The sequence below is a fragment of the Panthera pardus genome, unplaced genomic scaffold (assembly GCF_024362965.1).
Source record: "Panthera pardus isolate Hobbes unplaced genomic scaffold, ASM2436296v1 HiC_scaffold_2, whole genome shotgun sequence".
Taxonomy (NCBI): domain Eukaryota; kingdom Metazoa; phylum Chordata; class Mammalia; order Carnivora; family Felidae; genus Panthera; species Panthera pardus.
The window spans coordinates 43999245-44013985 of NW_026526765.1; the positions used below are offsets into that span (position 1 = coordinate 43999245).

Consider the following 14741-nt stretch of genomic DNA (forward strand, 5'->3'; position numbering starts at 1 on the left):
ATGACTTGATTAAAAACCAGTTACTTTTTTTTTTTTCTTTCTGTTCATATTTGGCTTTCCCCCACCTCTATACCCTTTTTTCTTTATGGACATGATCTCATGGTTTGAACAGAGAAGTGCTCTCCAGGTTAGAAGTCATTTCAGGTGCAGCTGAGAATAAAAAGGATACACTAGACTATATTTTCCTTCTAGGTCAGCTCTGCTTAATATTTCAGACCAACATAAAGGTTATGATATTTGGACCACAAGCACTCCTTTAGAAATACCTGCACTGGATTAAGTAACTTTTTCAGAATCGCTGTAGAATAGTGAGCTCACTGTAGAACCATGACTTTACTATACCTTTGTTATCCCCCTTCTAGTGCCTACCCAGCACAACTAAATGCTTAATACTTGTTGGGTTGAATTGATGCCCTTGAAGATGTGAATTTCTAGTGGGTACAATAACTGCTTCTGAGATGGAGGAAAAGGTAAGTTCTCCCGAAATAAGTACAGGAAAATCTGACTTAGGCTGGAAATGTCAGCTAATGGAAAGGAGACAGAACCAGCTGTTCTGCCCATGAAGGAATGAATACCTTATTGATTGGTCTTTGAGAATTGCCATACTCAAGAGTCCTGATCCCTTATTCTATATTTAAGGTGGTTACGATATACTCCAAATCATCTTTCCAAACATGTCTCCATTCATTACACTTCAGCCAAACAGATAATCGCTATACCTCGTATATGCCCCTTGGTTTTTACCTCCATATTTTTACTCATGTTGTTCCTTTTGCTGGAAGACTCTCCCCATCCATCAAAGCCTCATCTCTAAGGTACCACTGTTCAAATGGCCTGTAAGCCTGGAAACATGTTATGGTTTATTCTCTGCCTGCTCTGCGGCGCCCTCCTTTCTCCGTTAACATATTTTCTGCATTCCACATCAGTGATTATTTTGGCACTTGTAGCATCCCCTCCTATATTGTAAGAAAAGGGGCCGTATTTCCTTCTGATGCCCTGCTTTCAAGGTACACTGCCCTTGCCATAATAGATTTAATAAACAGGTGGATGGATGACAGGCAAATGCAAGGGAGGTTAAAAACAAAGCTGATAGAAAAGTGAAAGAGCGTACATTTTCTAGTCCTGACTGACAATTTTTGAGACCCGTTCCCTGACCTTCCATGTGTAACTCAAACTTTGAAAGGCTGAACTGCTTCCTCCAGGCTGGGACATTGCAAAAAATCATCTAAAGGCAAGTCTGTTGCAGTTGACCTGGACACCCGCTGAATCTGACTGGATGTCACTAGGGTCCATTCAAAATGTTCCTATCCTCACCAGCATTCGGAGCTGCACAGAGGGAGCTGTCCTAGTCCACAGAGCACTAAGACATTCCTGGCATCACTCCCCTATAGCTCATGGTTCTGTTATGCCAAAGCCCAAGCTTCTGGATACAACTGAAGAGATGTGGATGATGCAAGTGCAACCTAGGAAATGTAGTAAGCAGAGGCCTTGTCCCATGAACTGGTCTGGCTAATTCCTACACATCACCCAGGGGATTCTTAAGTCAGGAACAAAAGGACTTGGAGACAAGCTGCAGCTTCTCTAAGAGTACTTTTTGTGTGTGGGGGGGGGGGGGGGGAGGGTAGGGGGGTGGGGGGCAGGGTATGTTCATACATTTCCCTGTAATTCCATTGTCACACTTTATTTCCAGAGCCTGGATGGGGGTAAAGGACCATTAGGAGGCCCTCCTTTACTGGGACGTTGGTCAGCCTGCCATTTTTAATACATTTGTTGCAATGGTATCTCATATGGAGAGATGCTCCCACTTTACCTGAATACCTGCCTGGAGGAAATGGTTACCTGTGTTAACCCTTTGAAAGGTGGATGAGACCGCAATTACATAAATCCAGATAGTAAACTGCTGTGGAAAATATTCTTTTGCTTTAGAGTCTGAGCTCAAATGTTCTGTTCTCCAGGAGACCTTGGATTGTCCCTGTGAGGTACCATTTCTCTGAATTCTGTCTCTGCCTCCTCCGTCACCATATCATCCTTTGAAAATTATGTATTCATATCCATATCACATCTCACTGCTCTGAATTGTAAGTTCTGTAGTTAGGGATGGTGTTTACCTTTCGTTCCTATGCCTTGGCAATGTTTGTAGTAGGCTCTTAGTTGAGTGAATATTTTAGAGGGATTCTAGACTTAGGAAAGACTTCCAGAATAAGTCTAGTCCTTAACTCTTGATGCTGGCCAAATCCAGGCCATTCCAGCACACAAGTGGTCTCTCATGCAGGACTACAAACGAGGGTGTTTTCACTCTCTTCCAAATGTCATATATTCCCACCCTGCCTTGTTGCTTACTCATTTTATTCTATTCCACAATGCTATACCCAGAAAATGGTACCATATCAAGTCTAAATCCCTCATATGCCCCAAACTGGATTGATTAGTAGACTCTCAACCTCTTAAGGTGGGCTGATAGATTTATATTGTTTCTACCCAAGTTCTGAAAAGAAGGTGGCCAAGGATTGTCTGCTTGGTTCTTAATCAAGATGTTTGATTTCTAGCCTAGTAAAGGTAGTATTCCTTGGCATTCAACACATTACAGGAGCTTAAATTTTTGTGTAGTAGAATGTTACCAAAGTAAAAGGGTCCATACTTTTTTAGCAGCAGTTATAAGATTCATTTAAGTTAAAATGAACTAATAAACACCTGTATACTTTTTTTTTTTTAATGACAAAGTAAGTTACCACATCAATGTCTTGATTTTATATTCAATAATTTGGGAAGATAGAGTGTTTTATGGGGAGGGGGGTGGGGACTAAGGTCATCAATAAGGCCAAATAATTTCTTGAAGGTCAAAAACAGGTAAGTGGAAGAGGTAAACACATCATGCCTGTTTCCAAAACTTAGCTTCCTGTTGTCTATAGAATCAGGTCCAAACTTTGGCAAGACTTTGACTTGGGCTAATATGGTAAACTTTCCAAGCCTCGGTTTCCTAATGTACAAATTGAGAAGATCAGGGCCATTGTTGAAACTAGATCATGTAATTTAAAGAGACTGACCTAGAGTAGGTGCTCAGTAGCAGTATTGGGATTTGTAGGGTTCATTCACAATCTTACTAGTTTACATGAGTGACAGCTATTTGCAGAGCTATGGTGTGCTTTCTATTTAGGTAATATTCAAATGATACTTGGGCAAAAGGGATGCAGATTCTTGATAAGTGAGATCAGCACTAGAGTGTAGGTCCCTTCAGTGGGTGTATAAGCTAGAGGAAGCACAGAGGGGCCAGTCCAGAAGGGTCATAGGCTGCTCTGTTAGGGCAGGTGGATTTGGCCTTTTGGGAGCCAGCTTCAATTCTAAAAGAAAGCTCTTGGCTGCCCTCTTCTGGCAAAAAGAGGAAGAAATAGGAATTTGGGAGAGACGGAGATAGTGACAGTGCTTTACATTGTTTACAGTGGGGGTGGAGTTAATAATGTGTACTATCTCATTTTATCTAGAAGATGGACGTGTGAGGGGGGCATTATTGTCTCCAAATACATAAAGGAGCTGAGGGGCAGAGAGATAATGGTCTTGCTCAAGATCAGGTGCCTGTGGTAGTTGCATCTCAGCCTTCTTGGAAGCGAGTACCCTTTCCCCTGCACCAGAAAACCACAAATGGGTATAGAGAGGAAAACTGAGAGGGTAAGATGAAGAGTGGGAAATTCAGTACTCCTGTTGTACAGATAGGAAAACTGAGGGTCGGAGGGGAAAACATGTAAGAATTTTATAGGGACTATATATTAACCACCTAGACTATACAATTACCATTTCCCTGTATTTGTGCTATCACACTTCCATTTTAGAGGTCTTTTAAAATCCCTTATTTGAGTCTTTCGGGGGCAAAGAAGTGGCTTTATGGTGATGGGGGCCAAGTGTAGGAAGTGATTGGGTTACCATATGGTTTCTATTTTATTATGGGAAATCTAAAATTATCTTTTTTAAAAAGCCTGTTAACTCTTAACCTTGGGAACAAGGAAAACGTTTCAGTCTGCAATATTCCCATTAATTCCAGGGCCAGATGAAGACAGAATAGAGATCATTTGTTATAATGTCAACCTATTAATGTTTCGAAGCGATTCCACTGATAGAAAGCATAAATATGTCCTTGGTGGGAAAGATAGGGGCAGTGTTTTCTGATTATAAGCAGTGTTTGTTGGAGCTATGGGAGTGTGGAAGCAATTTCAGAAACATCATTGCCAGGGTGAGGTTTTGTTTGGCGGCGGGGGTGGGGCGCGGGGGGATGTGCAGTGAGCTTGCCCAACTTCAGCCACACCTGCTGTAATATTTTTTCTTTTTTGTTAGGGTAGCCTAGCTAATGGTATGAATTTAGATGAATGTCTCTAGTGGCCTGGAACAATCCCACTTTTTTCTGCCTGTAACTGCGGCTAGCATAATGTACAAATGGGAAAATATTCTTAAATCTTGCTGGAAGTTTCTTGTTATGATTAAATTGTGTGTGCAGGGAACAGGCTGAGAGGGGACTTGGAGTCATTGCAGTATTTCCCTTGGGGCATTTCACGAGTTCTGCTCTGATTGTGTTTCTCTTTGATTCTTCCAGAGGCTCTGGCGGACAGAGCTCACCTGCCATGGGAAATGGGTTACAGTCTTCATAGGACACACATGCTAAAATACCAGAGTAGAATGTTGTCCTGGCATTTGATGGGATTCTCCGGTGAGAAGCCAGTCTTAGAGGCAAGTCCATCAGTGCCGTGAAATACCTTCACTTTCGTGGCAAACAACAACAACCACCACAACGAGCCACCAAAAAACTAAGATTGCAACCTCCTTGAGGGCCAAGACTCTCCTCTTAACCTCTCCCCACCTGTCCACCAAAAGGCCTGGCATGGGATTCCAAGCCTGACCGAAAAGGGGGGAATAATGAAATCTTCTCTAACACATGGTATACCCTTTCTTCTTTTCTTTAACCCATGAAAGTATCCAGGGTTTGCCTTTGAGCAATCTCCTTCAACTCCCTCTTTTTACAGGGTAGTGAGCAGGCCTAGAAAGATGAAGTAGCTTACCTGCAGTTTCCATGGTGAGCCTGAGGTGATGCCAGAACAAGGACCCACTTCCTACCGGCCTCTGTCCGCCTCAGAAGGCAGGTGTGTTTAAAGAGGGTACAGGGTTTCTGAAGTTGCTTAAGAAAACAGTGGAATCTGAAGAAAGGCAAGCCAGACACAAGGCAACGCAGGGAAGCGTGGAGCAGGGGAAGTGTGGGAATGGGAGACCCACTGTGTTTGCATCCATGTGCATCCAGCAAATGTCTTTCCTCCCCACATTAGTTACCTGGTGCTGCTCTGTAGCCGGTTAATGGCCTTATGTAGAACATAATTTTCATCACTGGGTATATTTTTGGCTCGCCATTCTCTAGACTCTGACTTCTCGACCCAATGTTCCAATGGAAATTTTCCAGAGCAGTGAAATTTCAAAACGCACAGGGAAGAGGAAGAATAGAAATCGCAGCCTTAAAACAAATGAGACAGGAGCTGCTACGTCCATTCTAGTCCTCCCCACCCCCACCCCCTCAGAAATAAACCAGCATCTTCTAGAAGAGTTTGGTTTCACCAAATGAGAGGCACAGATGATGAAGCAGAGGAGATGCTGACAGGGAGGCTGTGGGAGGAGGCAGAGAGAGAGTGCGAGAGGGAGAAGTAATGGTCTGGATGCTAACTGAAGAAGCCTTAATGATCCTAGAAATTATTGGGCAATAATATCTACTTCGGAACTCATTTTGCTTTTCTAAAGAATGATAAAGCACCTTAATTATTGCTTTAAATAACCACACAGCTCCATCAGAACAGCATGTAATAGCACCCACGTATGAACAAACCTGTCTTCTGCCATTGCTGTCTTTACAGCTTGAGAAATCCCAAAGGAAGCAACGGGATAATAATTTGGTAGTGGCATCATCTAGTCTGGGCCCCCAAGACTCTAGATTACTTAGGTGGGGACGGCAGCATTTCAGGATTTTTCCAAGTTCTTTATTTGAATTTCAACCTATCTAACGATATTCCTTATTCATTGGGATTTCAGGATACTGTGAAACCAAAGCCTTTCCAACGTGTACTGTTCCTTACACAGATACAAGTCGTTGGGCAAGCCAGCTCAAACAAAACAAAGCACGTTTCTTTTAATCCTTCCTTTGGTCAGCGTGAGCTCCTATTTCTGGCTTTGTAGAGCTACAGGAAAACAGAAGGGTTCTCAATTCAAATTTCTGAAGCTGGTTTCTCAGAGAAAGGGCTTAGTGGAGGAAAAAAAGATAAATTATATTTTAAGAACATGGTTTCTACTTGCTTGTTTATAGTAAGCTTGTTTTGGTGTCATCGGTTCCTGAATTAAGGATGCTTTATCTTGGAGGGTAGAGGGCCATTCAGCCTTCCTCAGCAGATCTTACCAGCCCCTCAATGCAAGCTTTCTAGTCAATCTGGGAAACCTAGCCTGTAGAGAAAACCCCATCTTGCCCACCTCTTCAGAGTTGGGGCAGAGGGCAGGCAGAATGTGCAGAAGGTGCTTGTTTTTGAATAAACCCGATAGCTTCCAGAGTGGTATTCATTGTCCCCGGGCCGGGATTCCAGCCAGAATGGGGACAAGTAGACCTCAGCTCTCGACCCCAGTCCTCCAGCTGACACAAATGGTACCACCACCAAGCCCTTTGCCTACGAGCTTCTTCTACTGAGGAGGCAGTTGCCGCAGACAGAAGGATGGCTCCCTTCAATTTCAGTGTGTTGCAATTAACTAAGGAATGTAATTTTCACAAAAGACTGATTTATCAGTGATGGTAACAGCTTAGCTGGGACCCTAATCTGCTCTGCAATCTAATATCATGGAGGCCCACAAAACAAAATCTCTTTTTAATGATGCCCATAAAAATGTGTACTTTGAAGGAAAGTAACCAACTCCTGTCATATTCATTTGTTTTCTCCCTAGTATGAAAACATAGTCTATGAAAAATATTGATAGGCTTCTTAGAGGGATACATTTCTTATTTATTGACAGTTTAGAAGAAGAAATAATCTGGATTAAATGACTGTCTTTTATCTCTCTCTCTCTCTCTCTCCCTCTCCCTCTCCCTCTCCCTCTCCCTCTCTCTCTCCCCCTCTCTCTCTCACACACACACACACACACACACACACCCTACCACATCTTTATATTCACTCCTGTCCTTGGGTTACTCTCTATAGCCTTAGCCCAGCACGGACTCTTGAAAGTTTGAAAAGACCAGAGGTTGGCAGAGATGAGCCATTTCTTTTGGCTGCTCTTGAAACTAATCAAGGTAAGTTGTAGACTAAGGTGAGAAGTTATTGGCATTATCTGTCTGCTTAATTGATATTTCTCAAATTGGATTCCTAGGAATAGCTGCAGTTTTGGAGGTGCGGGAAATCACCATCCGCTCTATGCCCTGTCTAGTTCTACCTCCATGCATAAATACTGGTCTAACCATGTAGAGGTTGGAAGACCAGTAAGCCACCCATTATACCTTAGTCAGTTTTCCCCCTACCATAGCATTTGGTGTATGTAGTCCCAAGGTATGATATCCTCTGTGTACAGACTGAAGAGGAAATTGAGAAAGTATTGTCCTATTTCTTGGAGCCACCTACAAAACATTTTTGGCCTGAATTATCTAGTTTGATTTTTTTTAAATGATAAAATCCATGTAGTTTATTGCTAAATCCTCACTACATTATACATTAATGACAATGCCTTCTCTTTGAGCATGCTCCATTCTAATTCATGACGGTATTTTTGACTTTACAGTGATGGATGTTCTTTTCCCGCCACTGCTCATCTTTGATAAAGTGGAGCGAAAGGAAAAACGATTCCACAAATTTCCCAAAGAAGAAAGGCCATGAGGATTGTGTGGATCCATGTATGTGTGGATCTATCTAGATCTATCGAGAGGGTTCGGAAACAAAAGCGGCATTAAGCCTTTCGTTATGTAAACCTCCCATAGATCGGTTCAAGCACACAGAACAGTTAGAGCTAGAAGAGGTTAGAGGTTTATACCCCTTTCCCCACTGTGTTTGTAGAGGAACTAAAGCTAAAGCATTTATCCAAGTTTCCCCAACATATTAGTGCTAGGACTAAAATTCAGGTTCTTCCTTTCACTGCTGTAATGCATTCACTCACATTTATTCTCTATGAGGGATACCAAATTTGGAACAGTCGGAGAGAAGATTTCAGCGACATTCCCCCTCTGTGTCTCAAAAGGATGATTCTATTGTCTGCTAGATCTTGTCAGCTAGACCTGGCCATTCCCAGTGGGGCCACTGGTTGAATATGGTGGCAGAAGTTCAAGGACCCAGCAGAGGTTGGGCAAACAGCCCAGTGATGTCTTTGTTTCGGAGAGATTCCAGACACCTCATACAAGGAGCCCAGTTTGAAATCTGTAGATATTGCCATTCAAGCAGAGGCAGAATGCCTTGGAACAATTGATACTGTCTTTAGTCCCTGATAGAGGCCTGATGCCTTCGCTGCCCGATCACCTAGACTTTAAGACGTTCTGAATTTAGTCCCGTCATGAGCGAACTAGGGAAAAGGGCTTCTTAAATTTTTTTTATGAAAAAAATGATTTTCCCCTTAAATAAAGTGAGTAAAATGCTAGTAAAAGGGGCAAATAGCCTCTCCAGCGACTCACGCATCACTGCAGGGCTGAGGATTCCCTCCCTTAAATAAAGTGAACATAGTGCCGATAGCAGTTCAAACACTGATATTCCAGTCTTGAACTGGTTGTACTTGTTCAAATCCCTCTGGTTCCCTTTTCTTCCTTTAGACAGTTTGTGGTTGGGAAAAGTATAACAGGATAGTCTTAGAAGAGAGATTCCTACCCAAATGGCTCCCATCCCTCAGGAGCCGGGTTCCATCCCACATCATCCAAGGCTAGAATACAATTTAACTTCCTGGTCTACACAGGCCAAGAGAAAGGAAGGCAATGACTTACAAACCTTGAACCTGGATGTAAACAGTTTGATCATTCAAGCCTCAAAGCCAGATCCTTTTTTGGCTGCTTAGTGCATTTTCTTTACCTAAACACCTTAGATCATTGTCTTGACTTGCTTTTCTGGGGTGGGGGGGGGGGGCGGGGAGGGCTTCTAGAGGTATTAGCAATTGTGCCACAGGAAATGGGAGAAGTTTCTCCGGAAGAAGGGGCTTTAGGGAAGAGTTAGGCTCCCAACATCTCCCCTCTCTCCTGCCCCACGCTGGGGATACTTGAAAGACACATGTAAAACCCCAAGCCTCAGGGCAAACCGATTGGCCACTGTGTCCCACCATCTACCGCTACTTTGATTCAAAGCCAAGACACTGAAGCGCAAAGGAAGAAATGTACCCCAGGACAGTGGTCACAGGCCACAGCGGGAAGCATGCCCCAGAGAGTCGTGCCATCATTACAGGCGTGGCGTTGTTGGCAGAGAGGACAGAGGCAACTCCCGTCTTTAATCCCATGGTCCACATTGCAGACTTCCCAACTGTGAGCCTCTGTGTCCTTCAGCAGGGTCCCCCACCTTTCATGATTCATTTCCTAATCCCTCTCCTTTTTTTTTTTTTTTTCCTGGAGTGCCCTAGACAACCTGGGATAGTTCCGGCACATCAGAGTTAGAGGGAAAGAAATATTTGTCTAACTTGCCTAAATGTTAAAGCTAAGCAAAGCACCAAAAAGGAAAACAAACAAAAGACTTATAAAAATATAATGGGGTCATCTCCCCATGCTTCCCACATTCGTTGTGGCATAGGAAATGTCAAAATATAATGAACAGACTTTCTAAACATACCATCTCTTTCCACCCGTATATATCTCAGCTGCGGCAGCCTCATTACTACCCTTTAACCTCTTAAAACTTCACTCTGTAGAACCACTCTGTAAGAAGTCCATTTCATCCCACTGACCCCACCTTCCCAAATACATACCCACTTGCAATTCCAAAGAGACTCTCCAAAAAAATAGACATTTGAAAAAAGTGCATCGGTTTATACTCAGTCTATCTGCATATTATTTCTTGAGATTATTACTTTTTTTTTGTCACCATAAAAAAGATTGCATATTGGCAATATAATGAGAAATCATGGCAGCCATTTCTGGGTGGCAGTGGAGGGTAAGTGGGGTGGGCGTTGAAGCACAGAAGCGAGGGGGCTCAGAGAGGGGCGGGTGTGGTCCTTAGCCTTGAGACGTGAGGATTGAGGTGCAGTTCTCTTGGTTATCAATCCTTGGGCCTCTGAAAATGCCCCATCTCCTTAGTCATTCCCTCTCTTCTCTCCACTTTGCCCCATTTCCACTGCCCATGCCCAGGCTGCACAACCCTCTTGAAGCAGAGGTGGACTGCCTTTTTGGCATGTGTCCACCCAGGCCAGTGTGAAAACAGGCATGGCATTTGGAAGGCCATGGTATAGGACACACACCAGAGCAAAAGCTTATTTGTGACTGTTTCCACTCTGGGAAAAATTGTCCATCACTTCTGTGACTTGAAAAACTTAAGCAGTTACTAGGCTGATGGGTTAAGAAACAAATCCTTTGTTCTTGTGATTTTGCATTAATATTAAGCATGAATATATATCATATATTACATGGCTTTCCTTCTGCTCTGAGGCAGACTGCACTCTCCTTCCAAATAGGAAAACTGCACAGCCCATGGACTCAAGTTTTTGAAAGCTGTTTTTCCTCACTCCCTAACCCCCACCCAGCCCTCCCCTTCCTCCCGACCCCTCCGCTCCTGTATTAGAAAAGCCCCTCCCTCCCCCCCCCCCACCAGCCCACCCGAGGTTAAATAGATAGTGCCACATTCTAAGATTCATGCATCACTGCATTTTGCTATTGCACATTTTTCAGAGAAAGAGGGAGTTGTGTATGTGTGCCCCCTCCCTCTCTTCCCCTTCTCTTCCTTAGGCTCTCAGATTCCTGTGCTATTTCCATTCTGCCCTCTCCCAGCCTCCCCCACTCCCGCCCCATCCCAGACCCGTCACTGGTTGTGGACGTCCTCCCTGCGGACAATCTTGTAGATGATCCAGTAGAACATGTTGAAGATGAGGAAGGCCATGGGGAAGCCAATGCGGGATATTTTGTCAATCTTCTTGGCCCTCTGGATGAAGAGTTTTCGCATCTCCTCTGGGGACTTAGACGGTGCGGGAGGGGGGTTGGTGGTATTGTTGTTATTGGCGCCTTTGACTGAGATGCCATCCTTGGCCTGCAGACAGGCTGGGCCCATCCCATAAGCAGAGAAGTTGAAGCGGCCTTCTCCGGCCTCATCCTCCTGGAACAGATTCAGCATGGGGCTCTACTTAAAATAAGACAGGGGCTGGGCACCCTCCCTGCAAGGCACTCCCCTGGGGGCCTGGCCTCGCCCATCTGGTTCTCCCTGCCTCTTGGACTCTGCCATTCCAGGTTTCTGAAGGCTTTCAGGCTGGCTGGGGAGTAATGCCTTATAGAGGGGCGCCGCTTGCTTGCCGAAACAGATACAAACCAGGGGATAGGAATGTGGCATAGAGTCTGGACACCTGTGTTCAAGTCTTGGCTCTGTCACTTGCTGGCTGTGTGACCTGAGGCAAGTCACTTCTTTATTTGAGTCTCAGGTTTTTTATTTCATATTTTCCTATAAGTGGGGGAGAAGATTCACCCCGCTACATCAAAAGGTTCTTTTGACCATCAGAGATTACAGATGAGCAGATACTCTGAATGCTGTTTGGTTAGAAATCGAGGAGACAATTTGGAGAGATCCCCTGCTTTGCCTCTGTTGCCTCCTTGCCCTCTTTACCCACCCCATCCCCCAGGTGATGTTTCCTCGAGTGGGTTGGGGGGGAGGGGGTGAATGGTCCAGGAGACAGCAAGAGCCTTACTTCCTTTTCACAAGCCGGGGAAGCTGCAGCTCCTTTCTGCCTCCGTGTTCCCATATCCCTGGCAGTTGTGACCTCAGACATACCTCCGGGTTAAGTTATTGTTCAAAGCCCTTCATCAATTGGCTCCAACTTACCTTACAGGCTTTTGCCCCTCCCCTTACCTTCTGCTTTGCACACCTGCCAGTTGGGTTGCCCTTTGCCAGCCATCCCTTGTGCATTTCTCCCTCCCTGCCTTATGCTCACCACCAACATGCCTGCTGCCCTTATTCTTCTAATTTCTCCCTTTCCCAGCTCACGGGGATCTTTTCCTGATCTGACTCATGGAGACACTGTTGTCCGCTTGCATCATGTCTGGCTTCGTTATCTTCCCGTGTGAGCTCTGTGGTGGCACTGAGAGTCTCAGCGGAGCTGTTGATTCAGCGTGTGGCTCTGGGGAATTTTTACCAGCTCACGTTGCCCTCCTAGGTAGTGAGGGCTTTTAGAGAAGAAAGTCTATCTTCTGTTTGTTCCTGTGCAGGACAGGGCTGGCAGACAGCAGGAAACACAGCATAAGAACCCCTGTCCGGCTCCGTTCTTGCCAAGCTCACGTGGGCCACCAGACAAGCTTGTTGCGATGACTTCCAGCCCGGTCTTCCTACCGCCTCCGGTCTGGCCCTCCCAAGCCACCTGAGTTGTCATAACACAGATCTGATTGGTCATCTTTCGCTCGAGCTGTTTTTTAAAAATATTTATTTCTGATAGAGGGAGAGTGTGAGCCGGGGAGGGCAGAGAGAGAGGAAGACACAGAAGCTGAAGCAGGCTTCAGGCTCCGAGCTGTCCACACAGAGCCTGGTGTGGGGCTGGAACTCACAAACCATGAGATCTTGACCTGAACCAAAGTCAGACGCTTACTTAACCGACTGAGCCACCCAGGTGTCCCTCGCTTGAACTTTTTAATGGGCTGCCACTGGCTTCAGGATGATTAAAATCCTTGCATGGTAAACAAGGCTGTAGATGACCCGAGCCCTGCCTGCCTCTCCAGCGTCATCTCATCTTGCACCATCCTCCATCTGGCATTCTGTACACCAGTGACCCTGAAATGTTTACATATATTCAAAAGGGTCATGTTCCTTCTTTTTAACTCTGGGCCCCTGCTCAAGTTGTTCTCTCTTCCTTGGAACATACTCCTACCCCCACCTCTGCTCCTGACTCCTCTTCCACTGAACTAATGTCTGACTCAGAAGCCTTCCCTGAGGGCAAGGATAGACTAGGTGTCCCTGCTGTGTGCTCCATAGCTCCCCGTACATCCCTCTCTATTTAAAAAAATTTTTTTTTAATGTTTATTTATTTTTGATAGAAATGGAGTGCGAGCAGGGGAGGGGCAAAGGGAGGGAGACGGGCTCTGAAGCAGGCTCCAGGCTCTGAGTTGTCAGCACAGAACCTGACGCAGAGCTCGAACTCACAAACCGTGAGTTCATGACCTGAGTTGAAGTTGCATGCTTAACTAACTGAGCCACCCAGGCGCCCCATCCCTCTCTATTTTTTTAAAGCTCTTGATTAATGTCTGTCCTCCCATTAGACTCTAAGCTCCATGAAGGCAGTCATTCATGTTCATTGTACCTGCACCACTGAATATATGAAGAGTTCCTGAACATAAGCTCAAAACTCAGCAAATATTTGTTGAATAAGTAAATGTTTACCAGTATAGCTTCACTACTCCTAGCTTCCCTTTTTTTAAAAAAATTTTTTTAACATTTATTTATTTTTGAGAGACAGAGAGAGCGCAAGCAGGGGAGGGGAAGAGAGAGAGGGAGACACAGAATCCGAAGCAGGCTCCAGGCTCTGAACTGTCAGCACAGAGCCTCATGCGGGGCTCAGACCCACAAACTGTGAGATCATGACCTGAGCCGAAGTCAGATGCTTAACCGCCTGAGCCACCCAGGTGCTCCCCCACCCTTTTTTAAATGGGATTTTATTCCTAGCACTTAGGAGGATTTGAGACATGAAAAATGCTCAAGAAATCTTTGGCAAATGGATGAATCTGGTCCAACACCCTTACTGCGGAAATGGGGAAAGAACATGTATAGTGCCTAGCAGATAGATCTCAATAAATTTTTGTCTGTGAGTAGGGCGGCTGACTATAGGGTGTTTGTGCCAGGGCCAAGGAAAGGAGTTGGGAGAACTGGCCAAATTACTGGACCTAGTGCCTGGAAGGGATACCCAACTCTATTGCTTATCAGTGTAAATCTGCCCTTGCCGTAGGATAGGGTGCTTGAAAGTGTTTTCTCACTGGGCTCTAGTTATGCAGGGGAAGCACCAAATTAATTTTATATACAGCTTTGGGCAAATTATTCTCTGCCTTCCTCATCAGTTAAACATAGGAGTGGAAGGGGTGGAGGTGTGGCCTGGAGGCCCCATCTAGTTAGATGATCATCAATTTCACATTGTAGCCCGGAGAAAGGAAATTCCCTGGGAATGACTGGAGAAAGGCTTGCTATTCCTGTTCTCCCCAGCAGATGGCAGGAAATGAAAGCTTGGGGATGGAGCAGGGGAAATCCAGCAGGTGTGATCTAGAACCCAGGGAGGTTGGGAGTGTGTCTGCCCAGCCGGGCTCGCAGGTTTCCTAATAATCTGACTAATGAGGCCGGCCAGGGAATTTGAGGACCAGATGCTTTGTGCCCAACAAATGAGGTAACATGGGAGGATGGTGGGAGTTGAGAAGCCCGGCCAAGATCACAGGCTCTGAGAAACTCAGGCATGGAGCTAGTTCCTTTTCACTCACCATCTGGGGCTGAAAACCCCCTCTGCAAACATCTGGCTGAAGGGAGGTTTCTGCATCCCAGGCTCGTACATTGCCAACGTACAAGCCACATCCAGAGGGGATTACTCCAGAGGAAGTGCTGCTCTATGGTGAGCCC

At 45.2% G+C, this 14741-nt stretch overlaps 1 protein-coding gene across 2 annotated transcripts in view; it reads right to left on the reverse strand.

Annotated features, from left to right (window-relative positions):
* Nucleotides 1-10793: 10793 nt before the first annotated feature.
* Nucleotides 10794-14741, reverse strand: part of GLRA1 (glycine receptor alpha 1) — an 83814-nt gene continuing 79866 nt past the window's right edge. Inside the window, exon 9 of one of the 2 annotated variants that reach the window (XM_019464481.2) lies at nt 10794-11261. In XM_019464481.2, coding sequence (XP_019320026.1) covers nt 10971-11261 — 291 coding nt within the window. In that variant the 3' untranslated portion in view covers nt 10794-10970. Of the gene's footprint in view, nt 11286-14741 lie in introns of both variants that reach the window. The other variant, XM_019464480.2, reaches the window with a different exon arrangement.